The sequence below is a fragment of the Nelusetta ayraudi genome, unplaced genomic scaffold (genome assembly GCF_046127955.1).
Source record: "Nelusetta ayraudi isolate G7.1 ecotype Tasmania unplaced genomic scaffold, CSIRO-AGI_Nayr_v1 ptg000052l, whole genome shotgun sequence".
Lineage (NCBI taxonomy): Eukaryota > Metazoa > Chordata > Actinopteri > Tetraodontiformes > Monacanthidae > Nelusetta > Nelusetta ayraudi.
Window position 1 is genome coordinate 7,138,830 of NW_027466102.1, and position 18,111 is coordinate 7,156,940.

General features: G+C 42.3%; 1 protein-coding gene and 15 non-coding genes across 16 annotated transcripts; 1 reads left to right on the forward strand and 15 right to left on the reverse strand.

Annotated features, from left to right (window-relative positions):
• The first annotated feature begins 114 nt into the window (after positions 1 to 114).
• On the forward strand, positions 115 to 3,167 carry ccdc25 (coiled-coil domain containing 25). The gene is made up of 9 exons (XM_076037545.1): positions 115 to 406; positions 579 to 626; positions 766 to 805; positions 988 to 1,039; positions 1,423 to 1,498; positions 1,766 to 1,869; positions 2,128 to 2,330; positions 2,526 to 2,571; positions 2,731 to 3,167. The coding sequence occupies exons 1-9, from the start codon at positions 382 to 384 to the stop codon at positions 2,758 to 2,760; spliced, it is 624 nt and encodes a 207-aa protein (XP_075893660.1). The 5' UTR covers positions 115 to 381; the 3' UTR covers positions 2,761 to 3,167.
• Positions 3,168 to 3,633: 466 nt separating this feature from the next.
• On the reverse strand, positions 3,634 to 3,706 carry trnaa-agc (transfer RNA alanine (anticodon AGC)). The gene has a single exon. It is a non-coding gene; the product is annotated as a tRNA-Ala (tRNA).
• An 823-nt stretch (positions 3,707 to 4,529) lies between these two features.
• Positions 4,530 to 4,602, reverse strand: trnaa-agc (transfer RNA alanine (anticodon AGC)). Its single transcript has one exon. It is a non-coding gene; the product is annotated as a tRNA-Ala (tRNA).
• Positions 4,603 to 5,128: 526 nt separating this feature from the next.
• Positions 5,129 to 5,201, reverse strand: trnaa-ugc (transfer RNA alanine (anticodon UGC)). The gene has a single exon. It is a non-coding gene; the product is annotated as a tRNA-Ala (tRNA).
• A 461-nt stretch (positions 5,202 to 5,662) lies between these two features.
• On the reverse strand, positions 5,663 to 5,735 carry trnaa-agc (transfer RNA alanine (anticodon AGC)). The gene has a single exon. It is a non-coding gene; the product is annotated as a tRNA-Ala (tRNA).
• A 507-nt stretch (positions 5,736 to 6,242) lies between these two features.
• trnaa-agc (transfer RNA alanine (anticodon AGC)) lies at positions 6,243 to 6,315 on the reverse strand. The gene has a single exon. It is a non-coding gene; the product is annotated as a tRNA-Ala (tRNA).
• Positions 6,316 to 7,798: 1,483 nt separating this feature from the next.
• On the reverse strand, positions 7,799 to 7,871 carry trnaa-agc (transfer RNA alanine (anticodon AGC)). The gene has a single exon. It is a non-coding gene; the product is annotated as a tRNA-Ala (tRNA).
• A 1,308-nt stretch (positions 7,872 to 9,179) lies between these two features.
• On the reverse strand, positions 9,180 to 9,252 carry trnaa-agc (transfer RNA alanine (anticodon AGC)). Its single transcript has one exon. It is a non-coding gene; the product is annotated as a tRNA-Ala (tRNA).
• A 469-nt stretch (positions 9,253 to 9,721) lies between these two features.
• On the reverse strand, positions 9,722 to 9,794 carry trnaa-agc (transfer RNA alanine (anticodon AGC)). The gene has a single exon. It is a non-coding gene; the product is annotated as a tRNA-Ala (tRNA).
• Positions 9,795 to 10,263: 469 nt separating this feature from the next.
• On the reverse strand, positions 10,264 to 10,336 carry trnaa-agc (transfer RNA alanine (anticodon AGC)). The gene has a single exon. It is a non-coding gene; the product is annotated as a tRNA-Ala (tRNA).
• A 469-nt stretch (positions 10,337 to 10,805) lies between these two features.
• trnaa-agc (transfer RNA alanine (anticodon AGC)) lies at positions 10,806 to 10,878 on the reverse strand. The gene has a single exon. It is a non-coding gene; the product is annotated as a tRNA-Ala (tRNA).
• A 1,009-nt stretch (positions 10,879 to 11,887) lies between these two features.
• On the reverse strand, positions 11,888 to 11,960 carry trnaa-agc (transfer RNA alanine (anticodon AGC)). The gene has a single exon. It is a non-coding gene; the product is annotated as a tRNA-Ala (tRNA).
• Positions 11,961 to 12,429: 469 nt separating this feature from the next.
• On the reverse strand, positions 12,430 to 12,502 carry trnaa-agc (transfer RNA alanine (anticodon AGC)). The gene has a single exon. It is a non-coding gene; the product is annotated as a tRNA-Ala (tRNA).
• Positions 12,503 to 12,971: 469 nt separating this feature from the next.
• On the reverse strand, positions 12,972 to 13,044 carry trnaa-agc (transfer RNA alanine (anticodon AGC)). The gene has a single exon. It is a non-coding gene; the product is annotated as a tRNA-Ala (tRNA).
• Positions 13,045 to 14,592: 1,548 nt separating this feature from the next.
• Positions 14,593 to 14,665, reverse strand: trnaa-agc (transfer RNA alanine (anticodon AGC)). The gene has a single exon. It is a non-coding gene; the product is annotated as a tRNA-Ala (tRNA).
• A 2,100-nt stretch (positions 14,666 to 16,765) lies between these two features.
• Positions 16,766 to 16,838, reverse strand: trnaa-agc (transfer RNA alanine (anticodon AGC)). Its single transcript has one exon. It is a non-coding gene; the product is annotated as a tRNA-Ala (tRNA).
• Positions 16,839 to 18,111: the final 1,273 nt, after the last annotated feature.

Sequence of the window (18,111 nt, forward strand, 5' to 3'; positions counted from 1 at the left end):
TTCACTCACGCTTAGTTTCTGACTTTCAAAATAAAAGATGTCTGTTTCGTTTTTATTGCTTAACTTTATCATCTACAGGCGTTGTTCAACCGAATTCTCAAAACGGCAAATGAATCAACTATGTCAGCAACAGGGGCTTAAAATAAAATGAAAACAGCTCTTAAAATGTTAAGTACAACCACATAGTTCTAAGAATAAATCCAAAACTTAAAACTTTGTTCGGTCGATGTAGCTTGATGCAGTAGCCCTTCCGGGGTTAACTTGTACATGCCGAAGTAACAGGAATATCGACCATCGGAAACAATCGGCTCGACTTTTAATCGTGTTAGAATTTCTGTCATATGAATTTGCCGCTTATTGTGGGTTGCTAAATAGTTTAAGATGGTGTTTTACTTCACAAGTGCCGGTGAGTAAAGGCATTACTTAGCGACTGCATTAGCTTTTTAGCCTAGCTAGCAAGTACTAACTCTCTCAGCCTCGATTCTAATTTTATACCTCTATGTTATTTCCTATTGATGTGACAGTAATATGTTTTTGTCATCTTGTAATTTTCATTTTTGTCTGTTTACCTCTGTCAGTGCTCACTCCATCCTACACAATATACATGGGAAAAGATAAATATGAAAGTAAGTCAAAAAAAATAATAATAATCTTGATGCCGTGTCCTGTCCTGAGCAACATCTATCTTTTATTTACGTGACCGTTTCCTGCTATATTCTAAAATGTATAGTTATGCATTACACATTATGTCACATGTTTTTGCAGATGAAGATCTAATAAAGTACGGCTGGCCCGAGGACATCTGGTGAGATTAAAATGTTTTTGGTGGTATTGTTTTTGTTTTTTCTTATTGTCCCTTTTTGGAATAGCTAACATTACGTTTAATCAGAAATGTTAGCATTAGAAATAATTTGCAAGAAAGGAGACAAAACCACTGACAAGCGAGTACCAAGCGTGAGTCGTTTATCATGTTGTTTGATATTGCAGGTTTCACGTGGACAAATTATCTTCAGCTCACGTTTATCTGAGACTACCAAAGGTAAAAAAAAAAAAATAAAAAATAAAAAAAAAATCCCACACATTTCAGATACAGTATATTCTCAAAGTAAAGTTAATGTAGACGTAAAACAGATGGGCCTCAAATACAAATTCATTTTGTTTTTATCCACTGTGTATTTAAAGTTCTTGTGTCTTTAGATATGCTGTGAAAATAATTAATAGATACAGAAAGTCTTCATAATTGAAGACTTTCTTTTCAGACTTTGTTTTCACGCTTCTTAAATTTCGTAGCTGATATTGGTTATCTTTTTGTGACCACAATTTCTTTTTTTATTTAATAGTGCATCAGTAGGCAAATTTAAACAAACTAATAGGGTTACGCACTAAGAGTTCTGCCCGTTGCTCTGTGCTTGTCCTTTCCAGGGTCAGACGATAGATGATATCCCACCAGAGGTGTTAATAGACTGTGCGCAGTTGGTGAAAAACAACAGCATCCAAGGTAATGATCGTCTGCAGCAGCAAGCAAAAGTTTAAAACAACCATCCAAAACAAAGAAAAGAAAAGTACAGAAGAAACTTAAAGAGGGACATCCTCTCACTTGCATTATTATATCCTGACTTCTTCACTTGACTTTCCAGTAAAATTGTGAAATTATTTTGCATTCAGCCACTTTAAAGTATGTACAACATAGGTGGCCATTGAACTTTTCATACACTCCAAAAATGTACAATATTCGTTCAATGCAATTTGTTTTGTGTGCCGTAAGGCTGTAAGATGAACAACATCAATGTGGTGTACACACCATGGGCCAACCTTAAGAAAACTGGAGAAATGGATGTTGGACAGATCGGCTTCCATCGACAGAAAGAGGTCAGTGTTTCAACAGCAATTCAAACCATATAAATAATATTAGTAAATCTGCAATCAAAGTGGTCTTTGAGGACCCCGGTCTTGTGTCATCTGGCTCCCTTGTTGGCCTTACCTTTGCTCTGGTCTGTTGTCCTTGACTGGTTCATAGATGTATACTTCAAAAAAGAAACAATATTTTTTTGATATTGTGATACAGTACCACTGATATTACTTTGACGGTTATATGCAAACAATAACTTTGAATGCTTTAATGTCCAGGTGAAGATCGTAGGGGTGGAAAAAAAGGTAAATGAAATTGTAAACCGCCTGGAGAAAACAAAATCAGAGCGCTACCCTGACCTGGCAGCGGAGAAAGAGTCGAGAGATCAAGAAGAAAGGAATGAAAAGAAAGCTCAACTCCAAGAACACAAGAAGAAAGAGAAGGAAGAGCAGAAGAGGAAAAAGGAGATGGAGGAGCTTAAGTAGGTCCAAAGACAACCATTTTTGAAATCATTATCATGTGTGTGTAATTTAGCCATTGACAAGATAAAGACTGAAGCTTTACTCTGACATTTGAAATAATAATTTATCTTATGAAAAAAGGCACATACAGAATCCCCACTTCAGCTAGGAATTTCTTTTTTACGTTTTAATGTCTTGTTTATTTTTTTCTACAGATGCTATACTTCCATGATGAAGACTGAAAATATGAAGACCAATGAGGTGAAGACAGTTTTGCATTGAAATATGCCATGTATAAAAACATAAAAGCTGGTCTCATTATCGTCAATTAGTCATCAATACTGCTGCTGAAAGCATAGTGGTATTAAAACCCACTGTAGACCTCACCACGTTAATTTGTGTGAATGTGCTTCTTTGCAGGATGGCTACGATTCCGATGACTTCATGTGAGAGTGAAATACCTCTCAGTGAGTGGACGAAAAGTGTGGACATTTTGAATGAGCAAAAGAAACGAATGGATACCTTTCCTTTTCTTTTACTTTTTTTGTTTTTTTTAATTCGAAGATACATATGAGGGACACCGCAGGGGCTTGATTGTTCAAACTGCTTGGTTCTACATGCTGCTTCTGGACCACACCAAGCTGGGACCCCTTTTTCATCAGGGATCACTCATGATTAGAATACATGATAAGAACTCTGGGATAGTTTTATGGATTGGGTTGGATATGGTGAAACACATTGAAATAAATGTAGTTTCTACCATTTTGTACTTCTATATGCGTCTTATGTTTATGTACAATGACATCCTAGCAAACGTTTATGTAACCTTGCTGGAAATACAGCACATCTTGTCCCTCTGTCATGCTTTTGTCTTTTATTATCATGTCTGAATCATATAGAGAGAAAAAAAAATGAGAGATCATCCTTGTAAATCAAATCAACAAGGTTCAATTGCTCCACTAGAATTATACCATTTCAAAACGAAATCATTCAGATTCTGTTAATATCTTGGAAAACCCCATTCATCTGTTATGTTCATGTGTTCCCTAGAGGTTTATGGGACTTTTGCAATGAGTTGACATTTATCGCAGACGTGTCAGTTTGGCTCTAGGCAGAACTTAAAAGTTTCAAATGGCGTTGACATGCTGTTCATGTGTAGCAGCAAAGCTAAAACTTTCAGCTTTAAGAAAAGGGAGATTTGTACGATCTCCATTTAAATCACTTCGGAGTGATGTAGCCTAAATGCTGTTTAAAACGAAGACCTGAAAATTCCACCGTTGCTCAATAACAATAATAATAATAATAATAATAATAATAATAGGTTGGAGGATGCGGGCATCGATCCCGCTACCTCTCGCATGCTAAGCGAGCGCTCTACCATTTGAGCTAATCCCCCTGTAACTTCGAGATTGTGACGTCATGTGAAAGCGAAGTAGCGGTTAGAGGAGGGGTACAGTGCCTGCCCCAGATAGCCATTACATCTGGCCCGGATCCGTTTTAAGGTCCTTGCCTCCGTTTCTAGCTCCGATATGTTTTCTGACTGTGGCCCGGATCCGTGCCAGATAGAGGTTTCAGCTTCTAGAGTCAGTGTCATTTTTATATCGTTTTACAGATCTGGCCCAGATCACTTTTCCAGGAGGTAACCTGAAGACATTTGGCTTGTCTGACGCTTATTCGGTCCAGATCCGCAATACTGATCAGAGCCGACACTACTTGCGTGAGACGGAGCTGGACCAGCTCCGCCTTTGCCGTACTGCGGATGCGGGCCAGTTCCGTTCCAGTGTATGTTGGCTATCTGGGGCAGGAACCATACATTTAAGATCCGCTGCTATAATACCATGGGTACGGAGTCCCATGTATGTGTTGCTTTTTTTTTCCCTTCTTCTTCGCTTTTTGTTTTTCTGTGCTGCACAGTAATGATGGCAACGTTCAAACGTGTTTTGTGGTAGTCAGTTTGTTCTCTTTATGTCGTAAAACAACCTACATTTCAAGTTCCATAATTAGTATAAACAAACACGGCTATATTTGACCAACTAAAAATATTACAACACACCGTTGGCACTGGTTTTCGTAATTAAGCTTTTTGAAAAAACAAAAACAAAACTTTAGAGCACACCCTTCTCTTGCTTGTTAAGCAAGTTACCTGTGTTGTGACTTTCAACCACTTTGGTACGGTCTTTTAAAATGAATACCTTGAAATTTAAAAATAAAAGAGGCTTTGGAGGATGCGGGCATCGATCCCGCTACCTCTCGCATGCTAAGCGAGCGCTCTACCATTTGAGCTAATCCCCCACTTACTGCTGTGACGTCATGATACATCCCAGGAATCATCAGAGGAGATTTGTGAGCGTAGACTTGTTCTGGCCCGACTAATGTATGTATGAATATGTTTTGTTATTAATGTCGTTGGGAAATTTTACTTACTCAGCGGAACTAGAATTTCCGGAAATGTACTACTTAATTTCTACATATTTTTGGTGGAGTTTATTTTGTACATTTGCATTTTAAAATTAACACAAATTAAGAAAAGCCTGATCCCTTTACTTTTGTTTTCTTCATCTTGCGTTTTTATTCCAGTATGCATATTGTGACTATGCTGGACAGGATCTGACAGGGTCATAGCCATTTTTCCCCCGTGTTTACTTAATGCCTCATGTTATTCAGTGAGAAATGTCTGCGTTTCTAATGTTTTTTTTTAATATTATTTCCGAGAACTTATTTGGAGACACCGGCCGTTTTGTCAAATAGGTAAATGAGTCATTGGTTATAATTCCAATAATTTTGGAATGAACAACAATCAACTGAACATCAGAATCTGTGGAGGATGCGGGCATCGATCCCGCTACCTCTCGCATGCAAAGCGAGCGCTCTACCATTTGAGCTAATCCCCCACTTACTTTGCAGTTGTGAAATCATGTCAAAGTTAAGTAGTGGTGAGAGGAGGGGGAACAGTCCCTACAGACTTAAGGACCATAGATTTAAGATCCACTGTTTTAATACCTTGTGTTTATATGTATGTGTTGCAGTTTTTTGTTTTTCAATGCTCCACAGTAATGATGGCAACCTTCAAACTTGTTTTGTGGTAGTCAGGTTGGTTTTTTTTTATGTTTTAAAACAACCTACATTTCAAGTTCCATAATTAGTATAAACAAACATGGCTATATTTGACCAACTACAAATATTACAACACACCGTTGGCACTGGTTTTCGTAAATAAGCTTTTTGAAAAAACAAAACTTTAGAGCACTCCCTTCTCTTGCATGTTTAGCAAGTAACCTGTGTTGCGACCTTCAACCACTTTGGTACGGTGTCTTAAAATGAATACCTTGAAATTTAAAAGTAAAAGAGTATTTGGAGGATGCGGGCATCGATCCCGCTACCTCTCGCATGCTAAGCGAGCGCTCTACCATTTGAGCTAATCCCCCGGTTACTACTGTGACGTCATGATACATCCCAGAAATCATCAGAGGAGATTGGTGCGTCTGTAGACTTGTTCTGGCCCTACTAATGTATGTATGAATATGTTTTGTTATTAATGTTGTTGGGAAATTTTACTTACTCAGCGGACCTAGAATTTCCGGAAATGTACTACTTAATTTCTATGTATGTTTGGTGGAGTTTATTTTGTACATTTAAACTTTAAAATTAACACAAAATAAGAAAACCCTGATCCTTTTACTTTCTTCATTTTGTGTTTTTATTCCAGTATGCATATTGTGACTATACTGGATTGATTTGACAGGGTCATAGCCATGTTTTTTCCGTGTTTATTATGTGAGAAATGTCTCTGTTTCTAATGTTTTTTAATTATTATTTCCGAAAACTTGTTTGGAGACACCGGCCGTTTTGTCAAATAGGTAAATGAGTCATTCGTTATAATTCCAATAATTTTGGAATGAGCAACAATCAACTGAACCGAACATCAGAATCTGTGGAGGATGCGGGCATCGATCCCGCTACCTCTCGCATGCTAAGCGAGCGCTCTACCATTTGAGCTAATCCCCCAGTTACTTTTGACGTCATGTCACAGTCAAGTAATGGTGAGAGGTGAGGGTACAGTGCCTACAGAGTTAAGATCCATAGATTTATTTAAGCCATCCAAGTCACGCAGCATCTCAGTGTTGAAGGGAGTGCTTACTGACATGAGATTTTTGCATTGGAGATGATCCAATCCCCACGAAAGCTGAGCAGCCTGTCAAAAGTCTTGGAAGGTGCTATGACGCAAGCCTGAAGGACAAAGACCAGGTAAAACAGCTGTGCAAAGACATCACCAAAGGCCTACAATTGATTGATAAAATCCATCTGCCTACCACCATTGGCCTCTATGGAGATGGGGTCCTCAAGCTGCCTCTCACCAGTCTCACGGAGGAAATTAAGTGTGCAAAAACCCAACTCCAAATGACGCTGAACGGGTCCAAAGACTTGGTGGTGAGGAAGAATGCACCAATATTGGCAACTGGGCGTAAATGGAGACCAGCAACAGCAGTGGAGGAGGCAATATCAGCCCTCAGACATGCTGACATTGTGGGAAATGTTCAGCAAGGAAGGGGAGGCCTTGGACTTACACCTAGCCATCCAACTTGGGCCAAGGCCTCCGCTCCACAGCGGAGGAAACTGTGAGGTGGGCCAAGGCGGTGTCCCTTGGCAAGCAGGGGTGGTGTACATGATGGGAAGGTGTGGAGAGGAGGAACTTCAGCTGGAAGGACGTATGGGCAATGGAGGCAAGGCGCCTCAGCTTTTTGATCAGAGCTACATATGATGTCCTTCCGACACCAACCAATCTCCAGCAGTGGGTTGGTGAAGACCCGGGGTGTGCCCTGTGTGCCATGCCAGCTTCCCTCAGGCACATTCTCACAGGGTGCCAAACCAGCCTCGGCCAAGGGCGGTACACTTAGCATCACAACCAAGTATTAAAGGCCCTTGCATCCTCCCCAGAGCCAGAGATTGCCATCACCACCTTAAGACCTGATTTAGTGCTCTGGTCCCACTCCCTAAAGAAGGTTTACATCATTGAACTCACCGTGCCTTGGGAAGAGGCAGTGGATGAGGCAAATGAGCGGAAACACCTGCGATATGTTGATCTAGCTGCTGAAGCTCAACATCATGGCTAGAACACAGAAATCCACCTAGTGGAGGTCCGGTGCAGAGGTTCCGTGGCAACATCAACCGCCAAACTATTGAGGGACCTGGGATTCAGGAGCCAGAGCCAGCGTTCAGCGTGTTTATATGTATGTGTTGCATTTTTTGTTTTTCTATGCTCCAGAGTAATGATGGCAACCTTAAAACAAACATGGCTATATTTGACCAACTAAAAATATTACAACACACTGTTGGCACTGGTTTTCGTCAATAAGCTTTTTGAAAAAACAAAACTTTAGAGCACACCCTTCTCTTGCATCTGTAGCAAATGACCTGCGTTGTGACTTTCAACCACTTTGGTACGGTCTCTTAAAATGAATACCTTGAAATTTAAAAGTAAAAGAGCATTTGGAGGATGCGGGCATCGATCCCGCTACCTCTCGCATGCTAAGCGAGCGCTCTTCCATTTGAGCTAATCCCCCACTTACTACTGTAAAGTCATGATACATCCCAGGAATCATCAGACTAGATTTGTGCATCTGTAGGCTTGTTCTGGCCCTACCAATGTATACATGGATATGTTTTGTTATGAATGTTGTTGGGAAAATTTACTTACTCGGCTGAACTAGAATTTCCAGTAATGTACAACTCTACGTATTTTTGGTAGAGTTTATTTTGTACATTTGCACTTTAAAATTAACACAAAAAAAGAAAAGCCTGATCCTTTTACTTTTGTTTTCTTCATCTTGTGACTATACTGAATTGACTAGACAGGGTCATAGCCATGTTTTTTCCGTGTTTTCTCAAATAGGTAAATGAGTCATTGGTTATAATTCCAATAATTTTGGAATGAACAACGAAGTAAAACAGCTGTCCAAGTCACGCAGCATCTCAGTGGTGAAGGGAGTGCTTACTGACCAAGATTTTTCATTGGAGATGATCCAATCCCCACGATAGCTGAGCAGCCTGTCAAAAGTCTTGGGAGGTGCTATGACGCAAGCCTGAAGGACAAAGACCAGGTAAAACAGCTGTGCAAAGACATCACCAAAGGCCTACAATTGATTATATTGTGCCAACACACTGTTGGCACTGGTTTTCGTAAATACACTTTTTGAAAAAACCATACTTTAGAGCACTCCCTTCTCTTGCATGTGTAGCAAATAACCTGTAGCAAGTGTGTTGCGACCTTCAACGACTTTGGTATGGTGTCTTAAAATGAATACCTTGAAATTTAAAAGTAAAAGAGCTTTTGGAGGATGTGGGCATCGATCCCGCTACCTCTCGCATGCTAAGCGAGTGCTCTACCATTTGAGCTAATCCCCCGGTTACTTTGGGTTTGTGACGCCATGTCAAAGTGAAGTAGTGGTGAGAGGAGGGGGTGCAGTGCCTACAGACTTAAGGTCCATAGATTTATTTAAGCTATCCAAGTCACACAGCATCTCAGTGGTGAAGGGAGTGCTTACTGACCAAGATTTTTCATTGGAGATGATCCAATCCCCACGAAAGCTGAGCAGCCTGTCAAAAGTCTTGGGAGGTGCTATGAAGCAAGCCTGAAGGACAAAGACCAGGTAAAACAGCTGTGCAAAGACATCACCAAAGGCCTACAATTGATTATATTGTGCCAACACACTGTTGGCACTGGTTTTCGTAAATAAACTTTTTGAAAAAACTAAACTTTAGAGCACTCCCTTCTCTTGCATGTGTAGCAAGTAACCTGTGTTGCGACCTTCAACCACTTTGGTATGGTGTCTTAAAATGAATACCTTGAAATTTAAAAGTAAAAGAGTTTTTGGAGGATGCGGGCATCGATCCCGCTACCTCTCGCATGCTAAGCGAGCGCTCTACCATTTGAGCTAATCCCCCGGTTGCTTTGGGGTTGTGACGCCATCTCAAAGTGAAGTAGTGGTGAGAGGAGGGGGTACAGTGCCTACAGACTTAAGGTCCATAGATTTATTTAAGCTATCCAAGTCACACAGCATCTCAGTGGTGAAGGGAGTGCGTACTGACCTGAGATTTTTGCATTGGAGATGATCCAATCCCCACGATAGCTGAGCAGCCTGTCAAAAGTCTTGGGAGGTGCTATGAAGCAAGCCTGAAGGACAAAGACCAGGTAAAACAGCTGTGCAAAGACATCACCAAAGGCCTACAATTGATTATATTGTGCCAACACACTGTTGGCACTGGTTTTCGTAAATAAACTTTTTGAAAAAACTAAACTTTAGAGCACTCCCTTCTCTTGCATGTGTAGCAAGTAACCTGTGTTGCGACCTTCAACCACTTTGGTATGGTGTCTTAAAATGAATACCTTGAAATTTAAAAGTAAAAGAGTTTTTGGAGGATGCGGGCATCGATCCCGCTACCTCTCGCATGCTAAGCGAGTGCTCTACCATTTGAGCTAATCCCCCGGTTACTTTGGGTTTGTGACGCCATCTCAAAGTGAAGTAGTGGTGAGAGGAGGGGGTACAGTGCCTACAGACTTAAGGTCCATAGATTTATTTAAGCCATCCAAGTCACACAGCATCTCAGTGGTGAAGGGAGTGCTGACTGACCTGAGATTTTTGCATTGGAGATGATCCAATCCCCACGAAAGCTGAGCAGCCTGTCAAAAGTCTTGGAAGGTGCTATGACGCAAGCCTGAAGGACAAAGACCAGGTAAAACAGCTGTGCAAAGACATCACCAAAGGCCTACAATTGATTATATTGTGCCAACACACTGTTGGCACTGGTTTTCGTAAATAAACTTTTTGAAAAAACTAAACTTTAGAGCACTCCCTTCTCTTGCATGTGTAGCAAGTAACCTGTGTTGCGACCTTCAACCACTTTGGTATGGTGTCTTAAAATGAATACCTTGAAATTTAAAAGTAAAAGAGTTTTTGGAGGATACGGGCATCGATCCCGCTACCTCTCGCATGCTAAGCGAGCGCTCTACCATTTGAGCTAATCCCCCGGTTACTTTGGGGTTGTGACGCCATCTCAAAGTGAAGTAGTGGTGAGAGGAGGGGGTACAGTGCCTACAGACTTAAGGTCCATAGATTTATTTAAGCCATCCAAGTCACACAGCATCTCAGTGGTGAAGGGAGTGCTTACTGACCTGAGATTTTTGCATTGGAGATGATCCAATCCCCACGAAAGCTGAGCAGCCTGTCAAAAGTCTTGGAAGGTGCTATGACGCAAGCCTGAAGGACAAAGACCAGGTAAAACAGCTGTGCAAAGACATCACCAAAGGCCTACAATTGATTATATTGTGCCAACACACTGTTGGCACTGGTTTTCGTAAATAAACTTTTTGAAAGAACAAAACTTTAGAGCACTCCCTTCTCTTGCATGTGTAGCAAGTAACCTGTGTTGCGACCTTCAACCACTTTGGTTTGGTGTCTTAAAATGAATACCTTGAAATTTAAAAGTAAAAGAGTTTTTGGAGGATGCGGGCATCGATCCCGCTACCTCTCGCATGCTAAGCGAGCACTCTACCATTTGAGCTAATCCCCCGGTTACTTTGGGGTTGTGACGCCATCTCAAAGTGAAGTAGTGGTGAGAGGAGGGGGTGCAGTGCCTACAGACTTAAGGTCCATAGATTTATTTAAGCCATCCAAGTCACACAGCATCTCAGTGGTGAAGGGAGTGCTTACTGACCAAGATTTTTCATTGGAGATGATCCAATCCCCACGATAGCTGAGCAGCCTGTCAAAAGTCTTGGGAGGTGCTATGACGCAAGCCTGAAGGACAAAGACCAGGTAAAACAGCTGTGCAAAGACATCACCAAAGGCCTACAATTGATTATATTTTGCCAACACACTGTTGGCACTGGTTTTCGTAAATAAACTTTTTGAAAAAAATAAACTTTAGAGCACTCCCTTCTCTTGCATGTGTAGCAAGTAACCTGTGTTGCGACCTTCAACCACTTTGGTATGGTGTCTTAAAATGAATACCTTGAAATTTAAAAGTAAAAGAGTTTTTAGAGGATGCGGGCATCGATCCCGCTACCTCTCGCATGCTAAGCGAGCACTCTACCATTTGAGCTAATCCCCCGGTTACTTTGGGGTTGTGACGCCATGTCAAAGTGAAGTAGTGGTGAGAGGAGGGGGTGCAGTGCCTTCAGACTTAAGGTCCATAGATTTATTTAAGCTAGCCAAGTCACACAGCATCTCAGTGGTGAAGGGAGTGCTTACTGACCTGAGATTTTTGCATTGGAGATGATCCAATCCCCACGAAAGCTGAGCAGCCTGTCAAAAGTCTTGGAAGGTGCTATGACGCAAGCCTGAAGGACAAAGACCAGGTAAAACAGCTGTGCAAAGACATCACCAAAGGCCTACAATTGATTATATTGTGCCAACACACTGTTGGCACTGGTTTTCGTAAATAAACCTTTTGAAAGAACAAAACTTTAGAGCACTCCCTTCTCTTGCATGTGTAGCAAGTAACCTGTGTTGCGACCTTCAACCACTTTGGTATGGTGTCTTAAAATGAATACCTTGAAATTTAAAAGTAAAAGAGTTTTTGGAGGATGCGGGCATCGATCCCGCTACCTCTCGCATGCTAAGCGAGCGCTCTACCATTTGAGCTAATCCCCCGGTTACTTTGGGTTTGTGACGCCATGTCAAAGTGAAGTAGTGGTGAGAGGAGGGGGTGCAGTGCCTACAGACTTAAGGTCCATAGATTTATTTAAGCCATCCAAGTCACGCAGCATCTCAGTGGTGAAGGGAGTGCTTACGGACCTGAGATTTTTGCATTGGAGATGATCCAATCCCCACGAAAGCTGAGCAGCCTGTCAAAAGTCTTGGAAGGTGCTATGACGCAAGCCTGAAGGACAAAGACCAGGTAAAACAGCTGTGCAAAGACATCACCAAAGGCCTACAATTGATTATATTGTGCCAACACACTGTTGGCACTGGTTTTCGTAAATAAACTTTTTGAAAAAACAAAACTTTAGAGCACTCCCTTCTCTTGCATGTGTAGCAAGTAACCTGTGTTGCGACCTTCAACCACTTTGGGATGGTGTCTTAAAATGAATACCTTGAAATTTAAAAGTAAAAGAGTTTTTGGAGGATGCGGGCATCGATCCCGCTACCTCTCGCATGCTAAGCGAGCGCTCTACCATTTGAGCTAATCCCCCGGTTACTTTGGGTTTGTGACGCCATCTCAAAGTGAAGTAGTGGTGAGAGGAGGGGGTGCAGTGCCTACAGACTTAAGGTCCATAGATTTATTTAAGCCATCCAAGTCACGCAGCATCTCAGTGGTGAAGGGAGTGCTTACGGACCTGAGATTTTTGCATTGGAGATGATCCAATCCCCACGAAAGCTGAGCAGCCTGTCAAAAGTCTTGGAAGGTGCTATGACGCAAGCCTGAAGGACAAAGACCAGGTAAAACAGCTGTGCAAAGACATCACCAAAGGCCTACAATTGATTATATTGTGCCAACACACTGTTGGCACTGGTTTTCGTAAATAAACTTTTTGAAAAAACAAAACTTTAGAGCACTCCCTTCTCTTGCATGTGTAGCAAGTAACCTGTGTTGCGACCTTCAACCACTTTGGGATGGTGTCTTAAAATGAATACCTTGAAATTTAAAAGTAAAAGAGTTTTTGGAGGATGCGGGCATCGATCCCGCTACCTCTCGCATGCTAAGCGAGCGCTCTACCATTTGAGCTAATCCCCCGGTTACTTTGGGTTTGTGACGCCATCTCAAAGTGAAGTAGTGGTGAGAGGAGGGGGTACAGTGCCTGCAGACTTAAGGTCCATAGATTTATTTAAGCCATCCAAGTCACACAGCATCTCAGTGGTGAAGGGAGTGCTTACTGACCTGAGATTTTTCATTGGAGATCATCCAATCCCCACGAAAGCTGAGCAGCCTGTCAAAAGTCTTGGAAGGTGCTATGACGCAAGCCTGAAGGACAAAGACCAGGTAAAACAGCTGTGCAAAGACATCACCAAAGGCCTACAATTGATTATATTGTGCCAACACACTGTTGGCACTGGTTTTCGTAAATAAACTTTTTGAAAAAAATAAACTTTAGAGCACTCCCTTCTCTTGCATGTGTAGCAAGTAACCTGTGTTGCGACCTTCAACCACTTTGGTATGGTGTCTTAAAATGAATACCTTGAAATTTAAAAGCGAAGGAGTCTTTGGAGGATGCGGGCATCGATCCCGCTACTTCTCGCATGCTAAGCGAGCGCTCTACCATTTGAGCTAATCCCCCGGTTACTTTGGGTTTGTGACGCCATCTCAAAGTGAAGTAGTGGTGAGAGGAGGGGGTACAGTGCCTACAGACTTAAGGTCTATAGATTTATTTAAGCCATCCAAGTCACGCAGCATCTCAGTGGTGAAGGGAGTGCTTACTGACCAAGATTTTTCATTGGAGATCATCCAATCCCCACGAAAGCTGAGCAGCCTGTCAAAAGTCTTGGAAGGTGCTATGACGCAAGCCTGAAGGACAAAGACCAGGTAAAACAGCTGTGCAAAGACATCACCAAAGGCCTACAATTGATTATATTGTGCCAACACACTGTTGGCACTGGTTTTCGTAAATAAACTTTTTGAAAGAACAAAACTTTAGAGCACTCCCTTCTCTTGCATGTGTAGCAAGTAACCTGTGTTGCGACCTTCAACCACTTTGGTTTGGTGTCTTAAAATGAATACCTTGAAATTTAAAAGTAAAAGAGTTTTTGGAGGATGCGGGCATTGATCCCGCTACCTCTTGCATGCTAAGCGAGCACTCTACCATTTGAGCTAATCCCCCGGTTACTTTGGGGTTGTGACGCCATCTCAAAGTGAAGTAGTGGTGAGAGGAGGGGGTGCAGTGCCTACAGACTTAAGGTCCATAGATTTATTTAAGCCATCCAAGTCACACAGCATCTCAGTGGTGAAGGGAGTGCTTACTGACCAAGATTTTTCATTGGAGATGATCCAATCCCCACGATAGCTGAGCAGCCTGTCAAAAGTCTTGGGAGGTGCTATGACGCAAGCCTGAAGGACAAAGACCAGGTAAAACAGCTGTGCAAAGACATCACCAAAGGCCTACAATTGATTATATTTTGCCAACACACTGTTGGCACTGGTTTTCGTAAATAAACTTTTTGAAAAAACAAAACTTTAGAGCACTCCCTTCTCTTGCATGTGTAGCAAGTAACCTGTGTTGCGACCTTCAACCACTTTGGTATGGTCTCTTAAAATGAATACCTTGAAATTTAAAAGTAAAAGAGTTTTTGGAGGATGCGGGCATCGATCCCGCTACCTCTCGCATGCTAAGCGAGCGCTCTACCATTTGAGCTAATCCCCCGGTTGCTTTGGGGTTGTGACGCCATGTCAAAGTGAAGTAGTGGTGAGAGGAGGGGGTGCAGTGCCTTCAGACTTAAGGTCCATAGATTTATTTAAGCTAGCCAAGTCACACAGCATCTCAGTGGTGAAGGGAGTGCTTACTGACCTGAGATTTTTGCATTGGAGATTATCCAATCCCCACGAAAGCTGAGCAGCCTGTCAAAAGTCTTGGAAGGTGCTATGACGCAAGCCTGAAGGACAAAGACCAGGTAAAACAGCTGTGCAAAGACATCACCAAAGGCCTACAATTGATTATATTGTGCCAACACACTGTTGGCACTGGTTTTCGTAAATAAACTTTTTGAAAGAACAAAACTTTAGAGCACTCCCTTCTCTTGCATGTGTAGCAAATAACCTGTAGCAAGTGTGTTGTGACCTTCAACGACTTTGGTATGGTGTCTTAAAATGAATACCTTGAAATTTAAAAGTAAAAGAGTTTTTGGAGGATGTAGGCATTGATCCCGCTACCTCTCGCATGCTAAGCAAGCGCTCTACCATTTGAGCTAATCCCCCGGTTACTTTGGGGTTGTGACGCCATCTCAAAGTGAAGTAGTGGTGAGAGGAGGGGGTACAGTGCCTACAGACTTAAGGTCCATAGATTCATTTAAGCCATCCAAGTCACACAGCATCTCAGTGGTGAAGGGAGTGCTTACTGACCAAGATTTTTCATTGGAGATGATCCAATCCCCACGAAAGCTGAGCAGCCTGTCAAAAGTCTTGGAAGGTGCTATGACGCAAGCCTGAAGGACAAAGACCAGGTAAAACAGCTGTGCAAAGACATCACCAAAGGCCTACAATTGATTATATTGTGCCAACACACTGTTGGCACTGGTTTTCGTAAATAAACTTTTTGAAAAAACTAAACTTTAGAGCACTCCCTTCTCTTGCATGTGTAGCAAGTAACCTGTGTTGCGACCTTCAACCACTTTGGTATGGTGTCTTAAAATGAATACCTTGAAATTTAAAAGTAAAAGAGTTTTTGGAGGATACGGGCATCTATCCCGCTACCTCTCGCATGCTAAGCGAGCGCTCTACCATTTGAGCTAATCCCCCGGTTACTTTGGGGTTGTGACGCCATCTCAAAGTGAAGTAGTGGTGAGAGGAGAGGGTGCAGTGCCTACAGACTTAAGGTCCATAGATTTATTTAAGCCATCCAAGTCACACAGCATCTCAGTGGTGAAGGGAGTGCTTACTGACCTGAGATTTTTGCATTGGAGATGATCCAATCCCCACGAAAGCTGAGCAGCCTGTCAAAAGTCTTGGAAGGTGCTATGACGCAAGCCTGAAGGACAAAGACCAGGTAAAACAGCTGTGCAAAGACATCACCAAAGGCCTACAATTGATTATATTGTGCCAACACACTGTTGGCACTGGTTTTCGTAAATAAACTTTTTGAAAAAACAAAACTTTAGAGCACTCCCTTCTCTTGCATGTGTAGCAAGTAACCTGTGTTGCGACCTTCAACCACTTTGGTATGGTGTCTTAAAATGAATACCTTGAAATTTAAAAGTAAAAGAGTTTTTGGAGGATGCGGGCATTGATCCCGCTACCTCTCGCATGCTAAGCAAGCGCTCTACCATTTGAGCTAATCCCCCGGTTACTTTGGGGTTGTGACGCCATCTCAAAGTGAAGTAGTGGTGAGAGGAGGGGGTACAGTGCCTACAGACTTAAGGTCCATAGATTTATTTAAGCTATCCAAGTCACGCAGCATCTCAGTGGTGAAGGGAGTGCTTACTGACCAAGATTTTTCATTGGAGATGATCCAATCCCCACGATAGCTGAGCAGCCTGTCAAAAGTCTTGGGAGGTGCTATGACGCAAGCCTGAAGGACAAAGACCAGGTAAAACAGCTGTGCAAAGACATCACCAAAGGCCTACAATTGATTATATTGTGCCAACACACTGTTGGCACTGGTTTTCGTAAATAAACTTTTTGAAAAAACAAAACTTTAGAGCACTCCCTTCTCTTGCATGTGTAGCAAGTAACCTGTGTTGCGACCTTCAACCACTTTGGTATGGTCTCTTAAAATGAATACCTTGAAATTTAAAAGTAAAAGAGTTTTTGGAGGATGCGGGCATCGATCCCGCTACCTCTCGCATGCTAAGCGAGCGCTCTACCATTTGAGCTAATCCCCCCTTTACTAGCATGATGTCATGATACATCCCAGGAATCATCAGACTAGATTTGTGCGTCTGTAGACTTGTTCTGGCCCTACTAATGTATACATGGATATGTTTTCTTTTTAATGTCGTTGGGTAATTTTACTAACTCAGCGGAACGAGAATTTCCGGAAATGTACTACTTAATTTCTACGTATTTTTGGTGGAGTTTATTTTGTATATTTTCACTTTAAAATGAACACAAAATAAGAAAAGCCTGATCTCTTTGCTTTTGTTTTCTTCATTTTGTGTTTTTATTCCAGTATTCATATTGTGACTATACTGGATTGATTTGACAGGGTCATAGCGATGTTTTTGTGAGAAATGTCTGCGATTCTAATGTTTTTTTATTATTATTTCCGAAAACTTGTTTGGAGACACCAGCCGTTTTTTCAAATAGGTAAATGAGTCATTCGTTATAATTCCAATAATTTTGGAATGAGCAAACAACTGAACCGAACATCAGAATCTGTGGAGGATGCGGGCATCGATCCCGCTACCTCTCGCATGCTAAGCGAGCGCTCTACCATTTGAGCTTATCCCCCGGTTACTTTGGGGTTGTGACGTCATGTCACAGTGAATTAGTGGTGAGAGGAGGGGGTACAGTGCCTACAGACTCAAGGTCCATAGATTTATTTAAGCCATCCAAGTCACGCAGCATCTCAGTGTTGAAGGGAGTGCTTACTGACCTGAGATTTTTGCATTGGAGATCATCCAATGCCCACCATGGCTGAGCAGCCTTTCAAAAGTCTTGGAAGGTGCTATGACGCAAGCCTGAAGGACAAAGACCAGGTAAAACAGCTGTGCAAAGACATCACCAAAGGCCTACAATTGATTGATAAAATCCATCTGCCTACCACCATTGGCCTCTATGGAGATGGGGTCCTCAAGCTGCCCCTCACCAGTCTGACGGAGGAAATTAAGTGTGCGAAAACCCAACTCCAAATGACGCTGAACGGGTCCAAAGACTTGGTGGTGAGGAAGAATGCACCAATATTGGCAACTGGGCGTAAATGAAGACCAGCAACAGCAGTGGAGGAGGCAATATCAGCCCTCAGACATGCTGACATTGTGGGACATGTTCAGCAAGGAATGGGAGGCCTTGGACTTACACCTAGCCATCCAACTTGGGCCAAGGCCTCCGCTCCACAGCGGAGGAGGCTGTGAGGTGGGCCAAGGCGGTGTCCCTTGGCAAGCAGGGGTGGTGTACATGATGGGAAGGTGTGGAGAGGAGGAACTGCGTCTGTTG